This window comes from Taurulus bubalis (assembly GCF_910589615.1).
Source record: "Taurulus bubalis genome assembly, chromosome: 8".
Classification (NCBI taxonomy): Eukaryota; Metazoa; Chordata; class Actinopteri; order Perciformes; family Cottidae; genus Taurulus; species Taurulus bubalis.
The window spans coordinates 16,300,358-16,317,172 of NC_136596.1; the positions used below are offsets into that span (position 1 = coordinate 16,300,358).

The 16,815-nt window shown below is 40.8% G+C and overlaps 1 protein-coding gene across 1 annotated transcript in view; it reads left to right on the forward strand.

Moving 5' to 3' along the window:
• The window catches only part of lmx1bb (LIM homeobox transcription factor 1, beta b), a 43,371-nt gene extending 27,135 nt beyond the window's left edge, over positions 1-16,236 (forward strand). The window contains exons 3-8 of the mRNA XM_079222048.1: positions 10,038-10,270; positions 12,222-12,397; positions 12,885-12,962; positions 13,333-13,399; positions 14,751-14,912; positions 16,038-16,236. Of these exons, the coding sequence (XP_079078174.1) occupies positions 10,038-10,270; positions 12,222-12,397; positions 12,885-12,962; positions 13,333-13,399; positions 14,751-14,912; positions 16,038-16,195 (874 nt within the window). The 3' untranslated portion in view covers positions 16,196-16,236. The remainder of the gene's footprint in view (positions 1-10,037; positions 10,271-12,221; positions 12,398-12,884; positions 12,963-13,332; positions 13,400-14,750; positions 14,913-16,037) is intronic.
• The last annotated feature ends 579 nt before the right edge of the window (positions 16,237-16,815 follow it).

The window sequence follows — 16,815 nt, forward strand, 5'->3', positions numbered from 1 at the left end:
AGTTTAATACATAGATCATCATATGTTTTTTTATATAATTTATTAATCTTTAAATATTGCTTGCAAGTACTTACATTTTCCTTGAAGCACAGGAGTAAATGTATTTAGTTATTTTGCACCAATAGTCATTTATAGCTAAGCTAACACTAACATGTAACACAATTTTCTTTCTTTATATTTCAGATTTAACAGTTATTGGCCTTGTATCTGTGTGTATGTGATAATATAGAAATGGAAACCATATGTGTGCAAGAATTGAATCATATAAACTCCAAGTAGCAGAAATCAGTGTCTAATTTTAATCAGAAATAAATATTACTACAGTTAAACTCTAAGTAGCTCCCTTAAAGTACCCTACATAAAATATAGGTAAATTGCGGTACATTTAATTGAATTACTTTTAACAACAGATTGTTTGCACATTCCTTGCTGTATTTTAAAACCTCTCTAATTTAATGTCATCATGTTAGAAGTAATTGAGTGAGCCATGGTAAAAGAGAGGCGCACACAATGTGATTCTTAAGTAGAGCTTTAAATATATTTTTTTCATTCTTCTAATACAAATTCATCACTTTTGTGTGTGACTCGCTCAGCTGGACGCCCTTAAAAATAACCAATTGGGAAAGAATGTGTTTAAAAAAAATGATAATTATGATGCAAAATGACCTTTCTTTCCCTGTCGACCCAAAGATCCCTGGAATTTGTTGGTGGTCTCAATAATGTAGCGGATGGTCTTTAGTGAAACAGCAGGTTTTTGGTGTGCTCGGCGGTGTGTGTGCGCCCCTCGGTCTGTTTGACACATTCCAACACTGCAGCCCTCTCCTAGGCTCCGAACTACCAGGCAGTCGCTATGGTTACAGCCATACATCCATGCCAGCCCCTCGCACTGAAAGACATATTTGTTTGGCTAGTGTAGCTACGTTCCTGACAAAAAAACACAGCTTTTTAGCATAACACCTGCTAATCTTGGGATTTAGCTCTTTGAAGAGGATTGCTGATCAGAAATTCAAATATATTATTTGAATGCTAATCTGAATGTTAATCCCTGGCCCCCGGGTCTTAAAGCATCCTGTCTTTCAATAACAATGTTTATTTTTCATTTGCTTTCCCTTTTTCATTTTCTCTCACCCCTCCCCCTTCTACCTCAACCCTTATTTAGCGCTATTCCCCCAAGGATATCAAGGATGGACTCATCTTTTAAAGTATGTGGCTATTTAAGAGCATCAATGATTTGGATGCTCCTATAGACGTGGATTATTAGCATTGGTTTGGATGAGAATTTAAAGTTGCCCTGGGTGAAATTATTGGTATTGATCCCGCTTAATTGATGCATCCTACCGCCGTCAAATTTTCAAGATTTAATATCAGCCGTTTCTAATTGTAAACTTTTGCTCAGTATATTCATGATAATGTTTTGTCCATCTGTCACGATGAAAAGGCTATTGCTATTCTTTTTCTTAATCTTCATTGTAGTTATTGTCTATTTTCCTCTGAATTGCTTTGCTATGTCCCTCGATGTTATCTGCATCACTATGTATCTGTGTGGTTGATTGTTAACAACTAAAGGAGTTTAGTGGGTGGCTGATGTGGGTGTTCTATAAATTAAGTTTTAGTGCAGATAAATAAATGCCAAGAAAAAAAGGAGAAGATAATGAAAGGCAGACCAGACCAAAACATATACATCCTTAGACAAACTACTACTGCTTATTGACTTATCTGAGTAGTTAACATGGTGTACATTACTCTATAATTGCCCACTGTATATCTTCATCCAGTCGGCAGACTTTATCCGGCATAGTCTTCTTTCTTTTGTCTTGGTTAAGACACAGAGACAGAGAATCAAGGGCAGCAGGATCACAAACGCATGAATCTGGATCTTGTGAACAACATCTAATTCCTAGTTGCCTCACATTCTCTCACCCCCCAAACTAATTTTGGGCTTAGAATTGAATCTCTGTTAAATAAACAGATCCCCCTCATCCAACCAGTCTCCATCACAATGATCTCCAGATCATCTCTGCCCATTAAAACCTGGGCAAACACTTTACTTCACACCAATATACTTAAGATTGGAGGAAGAGAAAAAAGGGGAAACACACAAGGGCTTTTTTCCAGTCTTTCCCAGATTGTCTCTCTTTCTCCATTGCTACCTATTAATCCAGTATCTTTCAGCCCTGGTAAACTCCTCAAGATGGACATTGCTTGGTTCAGGGTAGAATGGGGTCAAGCTCCAATGGCCTCTGCACAGAGCTGTGGAATTTTTCATTAGTGCACAGCTGGGTCACAAGTGGCTCCAAAGCCGTCTTAATATTGTGTAGGCCCACAGATTAGGAGCGGAGAAAAGAAGCCAAAGCGTGATGCTCTCCACCAGACCCTGTCTTTGCATATTTGCAGACTTGTGCTTTAGAGCACCTCATATTACTGTTTATTTTATTTCTTAGACCCAGAACCTCTGGGTCAATAGTAATTATAAAGCGCTCCAATCCAAATGTTGTTTTTTAACCATTCCAGCTCTGAATCTAGTAAGATGAGTCCATTTATTTTCTTACAATAAAGAAAGTATAGTATGATAGCGGTACTTCTCTTCATCAATTCATCTAATTTTTGGGAACTTATTTTTATTCGGACATGAGACCATAACTGTTTTAATTTCCCCATAAGCGTTGTGATTTCTAGGCTAGTCTCATTAGAAAAATAATACTAATTTTAGATAAACCTTGTGTATCTGGGGGCAGTTACAGTCAGCCCTAGCTCTGTAACATGTGATCGCCATTGCATGTATTGTAGCCATCACTCTCTCCACTCTCCCAGCTCTTTCAGAAGCAGCAATCCCTCACTGTGGCTCGTTGAGCGGGTCAAAGACCTTAATGGTGGGCTCTGTTCCACATCACGCAGATTAGCTTGGAAGGACAGAGACCCAGTGATATAAATATATAAAGAAATTTAGAAAATGGGTGCAGATGATTTTACAGGTGTTTTTAACAGGACAGCAGTTAAGTTCTTGGCGTTTTGCTTTTAGAGGCACCGTGTTGTAAACATGTCACATCTCCAGCGGTGATGGCCCTTACAAACTGCTTCACTTACTGGAGTGACGAAAAGCAGAGCTGAGCACTTTATAACAGCCCCGTAATTTACAGTCTTTTCATTTATTTGTTAAAGGATCAACTCCACTTTGGGAACAGGTATAAAAAAGAGAAAAAACCCTTAAAAAATAAAAAAAACATGCTGTTGCTCAAAGTATTGTTTGTTGTGAGCTTTAAAAACTGAGCCTAAATGCAATGTTTTACTCATTTTACATACTCAGGAACACCAGCTGTCCAAACAGCATCATGTGTGCTTGCCTGCTTACTCTTGTATTTAGATGTGTACTTAGCCTCCTCTGCTGCCCAATACACTGTCCTTTTCACTCCATGAGCTTTGTTCTACCTGTGTGGCTGGGGAGGATTATTTCCACGCTGTTTTCCTAGTGACTCATTAGCAGATACATTGGTCGCTTGATGCTGCGAGACAATTCTCGGCATACCGCTGTTGCTCTTGGAGCTTTGTATGAACACGCAGTGTGGGCTGTATGGCTGTATTATCATATACATTTGTCTTATTTCATGTACTTCTAATGCAGCATCAGTTACACCCCATCCCATAGTTGCTTGAGTCAAAAATTCTGAAAGATATATATGCACAGTATTTGTGTTTTATGCTTGCGCAGTCGGTCAGAATGCAATGAGCGCCTCGTCCTCTCCAAACTGTACTACAAGTGTTGAGTAATCTGGGAAACACACGGCCTGTTGGAATGAGATCATTTGAATAACGATTTAAGGGTTAGGATTTCTTTGTGCAGCTGTGCGGTATAGCGTTAGCGTTATGTACAGATATCCCTGGGATGTCTGTCTGGCCGGGGACTCGTCTGAGGAGCTGCACATTCCAGCACATAGGAGCTCATGCTGCCGTAGAAATAAAGTGGCCATATTTATTTTCACAATAGCGGACATGCGGGATACGAACCTGGAAGCACCTCGCTCCAGACTAACTGTAACCAGTGTCTTTTTACAGATTCACCATAGTCCTGCTCAGCAGCTATTACTAAGTGTGCTCCCTCTGAGATGGAGGGCAGGTGCGTATGCAAACACTAACACCGAACACGTCTCCACTATCATCTTTGCTATGCCAAGTGCAATCAGCTCGTCTCATTCCTCCCCTGTGAGCTCGCAGGCAGCCAGTTGCTGTGCTTCAGTGCGGGGAACAAGCAGAACCCTGTGGCCAAAGCTGCGTGATGAAGAAGGCACCTTTGGGCCATTAGTGGTGTACACATCTCCCGTTAATGTGTTTTACTTTTACCTGCTGGGAGTTTAATTAAAAAACAAAGAGCCTCAATTTAAAGGCCATTATTATGCTAATGTAGTAAGCACCGGATGGTGATTAAGCAGCTTTTAGAGCTGACTGGAGCTGGCCCTTGGGAGCAGAAGGATGGCACTTTTTATTTGGCTTCATTACTCTCCATGAATCTATGCTCCAAAGAGAAATGCTGATTCTATGAAACAGGGTCAGCTACTGAGATCATTTATGGAGACAGCATTATCTGCCCCACTTTTTTGTACTGTGCAATTCACAAAGTCCGAAAGTTTGTTTTAACCTCGCAGCTAAACAATGAATCAGGATATGCTTCAGCTGCTTTTATTTACACATGCACATCTTGTATTAAAGGGAAACTTTTGGAATCTACTTTTATCATCTGTCCCTCTGCAAGCAATCAAACACTTGTATTAGTTAAACTCAGGTTGCTATTTTTAAAGCAGTGTCGTCAGCGGTGTATGCTCCTTTTAGAGGACAGCAGGCCATACATAACAAAGTCATTTTCATGATGTTGAGTCAAAGTTGAAAAGGTTTGCCTTAACATCTGGCCATCAAATGTTTTCCTCTTGAACTGAAGCTTTTGATACTGTTGCTAAGAACCTTTTTTCACATGCTAAGACGTGTCTCATGAGGAGCTGAGAAGTGGTCGTTTAACAGTTCAAAGACTTCTGCTGCTTCTCTGTGATGTAGATTGTTGTATTTCCAGACAACAAGATTCGACCGGAAAATCTGGACAATAAATACGCTAATAATTCATTTGGGTTAAAATTACTTTTGAGGTATGTGAAAACATGAAGGCAATAGTTTTAGACCTTGATAAATATGCTGTATTGCTGTGAGTAAGATGAGAAGATCAATACCACTCATATCTTTTTGGTAAATATTTGGCTATGGCCAGCAGACAGTTAGCTTAGCTTAGTTTAGTTTAGCTTAATTTAGATACTGGAAACAGGATACAAAGGTGACAACATGCTTCAACCCACACCTCTAAAGATCAAGAATGAACATGTGTAATCATATTATTTCATTCATACAAAAAACAAAAGTTGTCACCATGCTATTTATGGTTATTTAGTTACTTTTAGAGGTGCTAGTAGGCGGATTGCGTTAGCTTCAGACAATGCCAAGCTAGCTGAATTCACATTTAAGTGTTTACACTGTTTTCAGTCTTTATGCTAAGGTAAGCATGTTTTCAGCTAACATGGTATCACTCTTATCATCTAATCCTTGGCAAGAACGTGAATGAGAGTATTTGCTCTAACTATTCTGTTAACACTCACATCTGCTTTGAAAACAAAGAAACCAGAAAATGTCTTGGTCAGCGGCCTGATTCGAGACGAGGCCACTAAATCAGGAAGTACCAAGCGTGCGCAGTTGACCGATTGCTCCACATGCCCTTCGTCTTGCCCAGAGGCCCTTTTCTGACCTGCCTCCCGGGCCTCATCTCTCACCTCGGCCCTGATTGGCATGGCCACAGGTTTCCTGTTCAAACACAAGAGCCCATCTTCAAAGTAATAGCTTACAGCTGCTGCCTGGATAATCCTCATCCCCTCTGTCTTTGAAGGGATGCGGTGACATAATAGCCCGGGCTATTCTTCCCTAAATTGTTATGGTGTTTCTCCGAGTGTTGTTCAATAGCAAAAGGGGAGGTGAGACTGTTGCACGTGTTGCTAAATGTAGCATGATTATCAAGCGCCATAAGCAGCTCCATACTCCCCCTGCCTCCCCACCTCTTCTCTCTCTTATTCTTCTGGGTTTCTTTTATCCCGCCCAGTCCTCCTGATGCTTATCACTGCGGCAGAAGCATTAAATGTAATGTCTGAAGAAGGGAAATCATTGGCAACATGTGGTGAGAGCTTAAGATGTTGTCACACTTTAAGTTGCCTATAATCTGTTCAAAGGGAGAGTGCATAGTTCTCCAAAGTGCCTGGAAAAAGGGGGGAAGAAGAAGAGTAGCATATAGGCCAAAGTCTCTCAGCTACACTTGGCTCGGCTGAAGTGTCCATCAGACAAAACAACTGCAAGTCCCTGATGGCTTCTGTCTTCTTCATAATGCTCTTTTTTTGTTCTTGTCTGTGTTTTTCTGCATTTGCTAAAAACACACATGGTGGTGTTACAAGCCTCAACAGTGTGATAATCTGTCATGGAGAGGAAGAGAGAACTATAGATAACGTTAGAAAGAACAGACAAGGGATTACAAGTATATGGACACAGGATTAAAAAGAGGGACGTAATGATTCCTCTGGAAGGAAGGTATGTGCTGAGATGTGCTCTTTTTTTCTTCTTATATACGAGTGCAGTTCTGGGGAGGCCTTGGGTAAATATTGACACTTCTCTCTGCTTAAGATGCGGCCATTGATCCACACAGGAGGAGTCTCATCACTTGATCTGTGCGCTCAGGTGTGGGAGGAGGAAAAAGCGAGAGCTGGAGACGTGGGTTGTCATGCTGGTGGTCTTCTTTGTGGTGTCTTTTATACACAGACTAGCTTAAAGGAGTTGAGCAGCTTGCCTCTGCGACACTGGGAGTCATGTTACCCAAGCAGCTGATTGTCCAGAAAGTGGATTTTGGGTGAATACAGGTCTTAGTGTGATGGGTCACTGGGATCAAGTAGAGGCAGAACATGGTAAATGATCACCTAAATCACTTTAAGTCTGATTCCGCTCACACCTACAGTACTTCAATATCAATATATATATATATATATATATATATATATATATATATATATATATATATATATATATATATATATATATATATATAAGTATATATATATATATATATATATATATATATATATATATATATATATATATATATATATATATATATATGTATATATATAGGTGTGTGTGTGTGCAAAATCATCATTTACATCGCCTCCTCTTGGCCCACTGGCCCGGTCCTCAAACCACTAATCAGGTAATGTTGGGGAGGTTGAATGGCGTGCCTCCCCCTGGTCAACCTTCACTGCTCACACAGTGGTGTTGTTTTAAAGAGCATTCTTTAGCAGCTGAACTTGGAAAGGTATTAAAGTGGGATTAGGCTCCTCCACAATCCACTGCTTGTGTCATTCAGGGAGTTTGTGTTCTCCTCTCCCCACTGCCACCTCCCTACTCCTCCTCTGTTTGATTGTGGCTAGCCGCAGGAGTGGGACTGACTGTGCCTTTCAAAGGAGAGGGGTAGGGTTAAATCCCTAGTCCACTGCTCCCTGCTAATTCTCCTTGTTCCTTAGAGAAGGATTTACTTCTGCTGCCAGCTTCTCAAAGGCCTTCTCTGCCCATCCGAAAAGTCGCCGTTGCCTTCCTGTGGAGGTGTGGTTGCCATAGAAGGGGCGTCATGCATGGCTATTCCATCTGAACCCTGCTGATAATGGGGACCGGGGCCTGAAAACAGGCAGAAAGTCCGGATTAGACCCGAGGACAAAGCAGGACAGGAAGATTCCAGAAGGGACGAATAGGAATTACAGCAGCAAAAATAATGCAAAGTGACAGAGAGGGGAAATAGAAAAATAATGGCTTACAAGATTAGACGCGGCGAGGAGAAAGAAGAAAGGAAAGAGGGCTGAATGAGAATGTTTTCATCTAGTTGAGAAGATTTGAGAGAGCGGTCGTAGGTGAATGCGGAGCCCTGGACGTATCAAACCCGCGTTAACAAGTCATTTCCTCAACTTTTTCCTCTCTTTCTTAGCCCTAAGCTGGCAATCATTAGCTAAACATTAGAGTTAGAGCTGGGAACTTGTCTTGACAGATTCATCACCTCTTTCCCCTGATCCCAGCATGTAACACACTAATCCCTCTAAAAACTAGAAACAAGTCCCTGAATATTCAGTTCATCTCTACAAGAGTGTGTCCAAGATTTTCTTTTTTAGTTTTGAGTTTTTTTTCCAGATTTGTTTTTATTAGTAGTATTGTTCTTTCCTTTAGTTTTTTAGTGTCCAAACATGGAGGTTTGTTTTGAAGACCGATTCAGGTTTGCAGGTCACTTAAACTAGAACCCTGCTTGTTTGAAACATGCCAACATTTCTTTTTCAAGGGATTAACCTTGAGATTTTTTTCCATAGTTGAATAATAATCTTCTTAACTTATTGTAATAAATAAAAGATTAAAGGATTTTATGAATGAGTGCCAGCTTCTGATATCTCTGTTGTTTTGCTGCTGCATGATGGTTAAAAAAAAATTCTGCGCCATATGCAGGTGGTGATCATAATAGAAGGAACACGTATAATGATCTATCAACTGATGGGATGTAATTAAGATAAGGTAAACTCAAATGCTGACCTGATGAGCAGAAGGGAAGCAATTATTTTAAAAAGCTGCATGGACAACAACAAAAACAACACTATCCTGTTTCCAGCATGCATACAGCTGCTCACACACATGCACGCACACGTATGAACCCACACACGGTATCAGTACTCAATCAGCACCTATAACAACATTACCATAACAAAACCATCCTTTGGTTTCCCTCCGCTCATATTTACACAATATATTCATCCCTATCGCTCATCCCTGTTCTGAACCAGCAGATGATGTCAATTGGTCCTCTTGCTGCCTCCCTGCCTTGCACAATGAAATAGATGTTCACCACAAATAGATAGGCGGTTGCCAGCTGTCTTCCAGACCAGGGCAAACAAAGAGGCCACTAATAAATCCAGCTTTACGGCTGGACAAGATCAACCACACTCCCTGCCTTCTTGCTTCATTTAATGTGGCTTCTTCTGAACAACAGAGAACAAATTAAATGCCTCTCAGTCACCAATAAAACAATGCAAACATCTTCCTGAAAGGATATAAAAGAAGATGGAGGTGTTGTCGAGGAAATGGTGATAGAGGCAGTGTTGCACCATAGAGGCTTGATATTAGACAGTAAGATGAAATATGAACAGACTAGAGGGCAGCCCAGTAGTCAGCAATGAATCATGGTCTCTGATATGGTATCTGATGCATATAGAGTGTCGTGGATATGAGAGAAACGTGGAGATTGTCAGCAAAGGCTTGATTGGGATTATCAGGTTTCGGGAATCACTGCACTAGAACATGATCCAGCCTCTCTTTTAGAATTGTGAGGAGGTTTGGGTGCCCATGACTGAGCTTGTTTGGAATTACGCGGAGCCGATCCCCCAGCCTGGACATTTTAACAGATGAGTTGCTGCCAAAAGGAGTCACCTCCTTGACTGCCCGCAGGATCAGCAAGCCAACTCTTTATGCGCAACTCCAAAAATGCTACGGGACCAAATAAATTCATAGGAATGATGCGTTATTGGGCTTATCATTTCTGCTTTGCATTTGAGAGAGAAAGAATGTGTTGTTTCTTTTCTTAAGAGACATTTTAAAGCGATCCATTGTTACTTTTGCTGAACCGCAACCATTGTGGTGACAAATAGCAATTGTAGGGTACTTAAAAGTGCTCAAATATAGTGTAATAGTAAAAGTTTTGATGTTATATCTAAAAAAAAATTGAACATGAGCAACTATACGCTACTCGTCATACCAGATCAAGGAAGGATGTAGCAACAAAACCACAGAATTTCCTGATATGAGCAAGGGTGTATTTAATTTTTTTATGAATTAAAACTTTAATTTACAAAATAGTTAATGCTCTGTTTCTTCTTTCATTGGAAGCTTTTCTTTAAACAACACCTTAGCACACCTTTAATGATTATTTCTCTCTTGTTTTACAGATTGTTTGCTACCAAGTGCAGCGGCTGCTTGGAAAAAATCGCCCCCACAGAGTTTGTGATGCGCGCCCTGGAGTGCGTCTACCACCTGAACTGCTTCTGCTGCTGCGTGTGCGACCGGCAGCTGAGGAAGGGCGACGAGTTTGTTCTAAAGGAGGGTCAGCTGCTGTGCAAGATCGACTATGAGAGGGAGAAGGACTTACTCAGCTCGGTGAGCCCCGATGACTCAGACTCAGGTGAGCCCTCTGCACCCTCTCACACGAGAGTGAGAACGACACGGTGGTGTGATCATCATATGGCACCAGGGTGCTGTATGCTGCGTTCCATCACAGTGGTCGCCAACATAGACATCTACCATAGTGGATCTAAACTGAATCTAACTGGTTTAAAAAAAATAAAAGCCATCCTCAAACTAGTTTGCCAAATCATTTGCTAAACATCTTGAGGTCATTCAGAGAAGATCTCTGAATAGTTTTTACTATCTGGGCATGTGCAGCCCAGATAGTAAAAACTTGGCTCCATCTGCAGCTTTTCAATGGCTGATATTTTAGCATTCTAATTCAAGCGCGGAGCGTAGTTTTATGATACAGTAGGAAGTGGAAACAGGACGAAGCCAAGCCACCCTGTATTAATGGCTCTCCATGCGTGGGCAGGATCTGGTGCTGGAAAGAATTAAATCACTGTATCATGGTGAGTGACAGAGGGATTTGGGGCCTTTCTGCAGAAAGCCTGCGCCTCCGCTCTTATCAGCTCTAGTGTTCCTCGCCTATAGCCTCCACACACAATGAGGCATCTCGCCAAGCCTCACTGTTCACGACCATCTGGCTCACATTTAAACATGCACAAAAGCGGGGAATTTGTCAAATACATCTGTGCCTATGTCAACTTTTGTCAACTTGTGGGAATATTTGCTCTGCGTCTCCCTCGTTCGGTTGTGTCCCAGTGCATCGCACTCAAGATGGAGAAAATGTTGACATGAACAGAGGTTAACCTCGGCTTGTGACAGACAAAATGTAGTTTTTCAGTGGAGAAATGTAGACACTCATCGGAACCAGGCAACATGAGACACTGAGCCATCATGTGCTCTCCTGCTTACAGCCTCTAGACCCCAAAATCATTAGGATATCTGAACAACGCTGCTGGTTTAGATCAGGAAACACTTATTTTCAGCCCTACATAGATGGATAATTGATGTTTTTATTTTAATTTATAAATTTGTATTTGTATGTTATGTTTGTGGTAGGTAAAACTAAGATGCAGAATTTTCTAATGATAATGTTGAATTAAGTAACACATTTTCAATTGTATGTCATGCTACAAACAGTTTAAATAGAAGCAAAAATGATAATGAATTTGCCTTTAATAGAGGATACACTTTGACAATATAGTGTGTGTCACAAGTTTTCAAGTTTCACATTGTTTTCATGCACTTTTCAGAGCATAGGCGCTCATAATCATTGCGTACATTTTTAGGATTACTCCAAAAGTAATGAATTGTTCTGGGAGAATATTTAATTCATAATTATTATATATGGCAGCTGCAAACAGCAAGACGACTTAGTTGTTAAAATGTTTTACCTAACAGGCATTTTCTTAATATGAGAAATTTAATAACACAGAGTTATTACATTTTAAGGGTACGTTGTAGGATAGAAGCATAAAAATGACATAGATTTTACAACCCCAAACTGTAATATCCTGCTGCTGACAGTAAAAATCTAGCAATCCAATCATTATTTTAAAGTCTGAAATAGAGCAAATAAATGGATTTTCTTGCTGTGTTGTGGGAGATGCATTTGTCACATGTACTCGTGTTGGGTTTTTCATGTAGCATTTGATGTAGTATTCTTATCAGAGATTTATTTGGTGTAAATCAGACAAAGCTGAGCGCAATACATTACATGTGACGCAGTGTCCAGTTCAATGATAAATGTGCATATTTAACTGCGTTCTCCAAGAGCAAGAGTTGCAGACTTCTGTAAGTCATGTGGCCTTTTCCTTTTGTAATAAATTGATAACAAAGTATCAAAAACACATGTCTCCTTTGATTATGCACTTGTGGTGTGTGAATCTCCTGGAATAGGGAAGAACAAATATATATATATTTATCAGCAGACTGTCACTGACTAAAGGGTGTAGTTAGTTCAAGCTTGTGCTGATGACACAGAAAAATGTCTCCCCCTGCAGAGAAAAGCGACGATGAGGAGTTGGATATCAAGGCGGAGAAAGGCATAGGAAGCCAGGGGAAAGGGGATGATGGGAAGGATCCCAGGAGGCCCAAAAGACCACGCACCATCCTGACCACTCAACAGAGACGGGCCTTTAAGGCCTCCTTTGAGGTGTCTTCAAAACCCTGCAGAAAGGTAAAACAAAGCTTAAATAATCTGTGAGAAAAAAAAAAGATTAATATTCCCCGGATTGTGTTCGGGGTATTGTAGGTTAAAATGCCGACCACGAGCCCTACAGTAGTTTCACAAATAAAATTCTCAAATTAAAAAAGTCTCCCCCACCTCAGAGCTCCGCTTTGAAGTGGCAAGCAGCTTTCTTTTCTGTGTTAACTGAGACAGGCTGGTGTAACGCAGACAGCCTGCACCAAATGTCATACTGAGATAGGAGAACTGCTTCCATAGCCCTCAAACAAGCACTGCACCCGGTCGCAGGCTTTGAAGAGGCAATAACTAAGAGGTCCAAAAAGACCACTTTATTCATTCAACAGTTCAATGAAATCAAAGCTAATCAAATAAGCAATGTGCCTATCAGGAAATGTTGAAGATATGTTAAGGAGTTCAGTGTACTGTAACGTGTTTTTTCTCGTGGGATGCTGGAAATCTTTTGTCTTGATGCTTTCAGGTGAGGGAGACGCTGGCTGCAGAGACGGGACTCAGTGTTCGGGTGGTGCAGGTGTGGTTTCAGAACCAGAGAGCTAAGGTGAGAGCAGCAAACACGGGATAAATTAGATTTTGTGTCCGCATACAACAGCCTTGTTCCATCTTAGAGTCCAGCTAATAAATCACCACAACTATGTGTGTTAAACTTATCACTGCATTCCTTTCTCAAATGTAAAAAAAAAAAACACACCAGGAGTTGCAAATCTTGCTCACTCTTGCATTAAATGTCTACGCCCTCCTCTTTTCTGATTATTATCTTGTGAAAACCTTTGATACTTGACAATGAAGTGCACTCAGATACAGATTCTGTGCAGTTCATTTTAGGGTGAACAGCGAGGAGCATCCTTTTTAAATTAAAGAGCACATGTTAGTTTTGGGGGTTCCTCACAACTCTGACTCCTCCGTTTCAGATGAAGAAGTTGGCAAGAAGACAGCAGCAACAACAAGAACAACAGAATTCTCAGAGACTTGGCCAAGGTACGAGACTGTACTTACCCTGCACACACAATGAAAGATCATTGTCTCAAGGCTCTTTCTCTGGGAAACTATTTAGTAGCTATATATTCTCATTTTTCTCTTTTACATTTTCTACCTTAGAAAGGCCCATTTTGTTTGCTTATTGTCATTTCATTTGATTGTATGAGCTTCACTGCGCAGTTTGACACTATGAGGGAGAAGGTTTATGAGTGCTTACCTGTGTTCAACACTTGTACTTACGAGCAAAATCACATCGCAACAACTTGAAGCAAATAATGGTGCAGCATGCAACTTTCACAATGCAGAAGGAAGAATGGGTAGATGTTATTTGAATATATTTTACCCAGGTGATGGAACTTTTTCAGACACAAATTATTATTTAAAGCAGAGATTTTGTGTGTGTGTTATAACACATGTCAGAGGGGACTCTTTACGTTTTTAGTATCACAGCAATACATTGTTTTAAATGTTGACATACATCTAGTTAGCAGCTGAACATGAGTGCTTCTTTTGTTGTCTGCTAAACTGCAATATCATTAAAAACACAGAATCAGAAAGTATGAGCTACATTCTGTTGCTATAAAGACAAATGTGTTATATAGTTCACAAATGCAATAATTGCACTTGAAAACAGATTATAAATATGTCAATATATAAATAAGAACACTAAACATCAAACACATTAGAAAGTCTTTCTGGATCTCAAACAAAATTAATGGCAGACGTCATTCTGCAAAGCCACTGCAAAGGAAAGTGATGGGGGGGTTCCAGGGATGAAGCCACAAGACTGTTCTGTTGTGTCTCTCTCACAAGTGTGTGTGTGTGTGTGTGTGTGTGTGTGTGTGTGTGTGTGTGTGTGTGTGTGTGTGTGTGTGAGTGTGTGCGTGTGTGTGTGTGTGTGTGTGTGTGTGTGTGAGTGTGTGTGTGTGTGTGTGTGTGTGTGTGTGTGGAATTGTGGGAGAAGCCACAGAAAAGACTACTGTTGGTTTCCATGGAAATACTAACAAAGGCAACCAAGCAATACAGGTATTTGGAGGGTATTGTGTCAATCTTACAAAAAACAGAACTTAAATCTTCCCAAGTTCTCACTATGACAGGAGTGCAGCACAGAAATTTAGATTTAGGTGAGTTTGAAGATCTAAAATTGGAATGAGACTCCCAAGAATACCAAGAAATATGTCCTTACTGTAAACGCTCTCCTCATCATGGTTCTCCCCGTCCACCTTTCAGAACATTTTGCGCAGCTGCATTTACATTTTGCTAAATCATCCCAAGTTTTTTTTTATTTTACTTTGTACATGTTCTACATTTTCTGTAATGTTTTTCCCCATTTGCTCTCTTCGTCTTGCAGAGGTGATGTCCAATCGGATGGAGGGGATGATGAACTCCTTCACACCGCTGGCTCCGCCGCAGCAGCAGCTGGTCGCCATGGATCAGAACGGTTACAGTACAGACCCGTTCCAACAGGGACTCACCCCCCCACAGATGCCCGGGGACCACATGAACCCATATGGTGAGCATTCACCAACTCCCACCCTCCCTCACCCCTCTACCAAAAAAATTAAAAAGCACACACCCACTCCTGCTCTAAAAACCCACGCATGCCTGTCCCTTGATCAACCTCATAGCTCCCTAGTGGGGGACATGTGTTCAGGCCACAGCTCCCCTGATTTAAGCCGCTCACAGAGACGTACGAGCGGCTTCTCCTCCCACATGAGATAACACACGCGCGCTCATAAGCTATTGGGTTTTGAAGTATATTCTCAAATCTGCTTAGTATAGTTTTAACTCTCCGCCCCCACCTCTGAGACATGCCATGTTACTGATGATGTTTTCCACTGGTGGTAAAAACATGTGTTTAGTGTGGACAGCTTGAGATAAAGTGCAATTCTGACAATGATTGAGGGTAGTGTGAGCTAATGAATCAATATGGGAAAACAACAAGTCCCTAATTTCTTTGTGATGTAGGAAATAATTAAAATTAAACAAAGGAGGGGGAATGAGTCAATCAAGTGTTAGTCCACAGGATGTAACTGGAATAACACATTTCTGAATGATGTCCTCAACAAGCCCCAGAGGGACCATTTCCTGAAGTTCATAACTTCCTTATAATTTGCCTCCATTTAGTTCATCTCGGTAGTAAGAACCCAAATCCCCGGTCTCATCACTCCTTTGGTTTGGGGAAAAGAACAATATTGGCAAGGCATTAAAAGATATGTCTCAAAACACTGTCCCCATTTTGTGCAGCACTATCATTAAGATCCAGAGTGTAATAAAGTTAACTATTCCCTCCAGAGAAATAACATGTTGAGGTTTTATGAAAGGAGGAAGCAGTTGCTATTAACCAGATCTTTTAGGAGGATGCCCCTTGTTTACATGCTCCCTCACAGACCGCAATTGTCCCAGCGAGGGCAGCAAAAAGTGAGCTTTGATATCGAGCAAAACAGCTCTCCCAATTGTGATGACACACAACAGCCATTTCTCAAAGTGACTATTAGTAGTAATAATTTCCCAACGCTGCTATAAATCTCAAATACAAGATTGCATTGATTTTACAGTCAGAGTGGTGTGTTGTTGCGTATCTGTTGAATGACGCCTATGCCACCGAATCCTGACGCTATCTCCGTATCGTTCGCAGGTAATGATTCTGCATTCCATGACATAGACAGTGACACGTCTTTAACCAGCCTCAGCGACTGCTTCATGGCATCGTCGGATGTCAACTCCATGCAGGCCCGCGTGGGGAACCCTATCGACCGCCTCTACTCCATGCAGAACTCTTACTTTGCATCATGAAAGAGAGGAGTGAAACAAATCAGCAAAGAATAAACTGCCCATCTCAACTTAAAGCGCAATGGCCAGGAGTTTCCACACCAACACGGACACTACAGAAGAAACCTTGCAGTAGCTCCTGGTTATGTGCTGAAGCTTACTCAAAGATAGTAAAACCACTTGATGTAGGACAGTGACAATTCCTGGGGAAAAGACTTAAATATTGTTAGAGATTATTCAGTAGGATTGCTTACCTGTCAGAGGAGATATTAGTCTTTTCTTTGGTCACGTAAAGAAAACAAGTAGATATTGAAGCCACTGATTACACACTCTCAAACCAAATGACACAGTGAATTCATACAGTGCATGATCAATTGTAAACTAAAGCTTTTTGTAAGCCCCCATCCCCTGGTTAAGATGTGGTGTTTGGACTGTTTCTTCTTTACACTACATGGATTTCCATGTTCACCGTTAGCATTTTGATCACTTTCAATAGGTTTAGATATTGTGTTAATAGTAAATAGGTGCAGCATGTCTGCAAGAGTGACTGTACATTTGTGTATGTATGAGAGTTTGAGAGAAAGAATTGTTTAGAGGAGAGAAAAACAGGAGAATGTGTTGGATAAGTAGGATCAGTGAAGTGT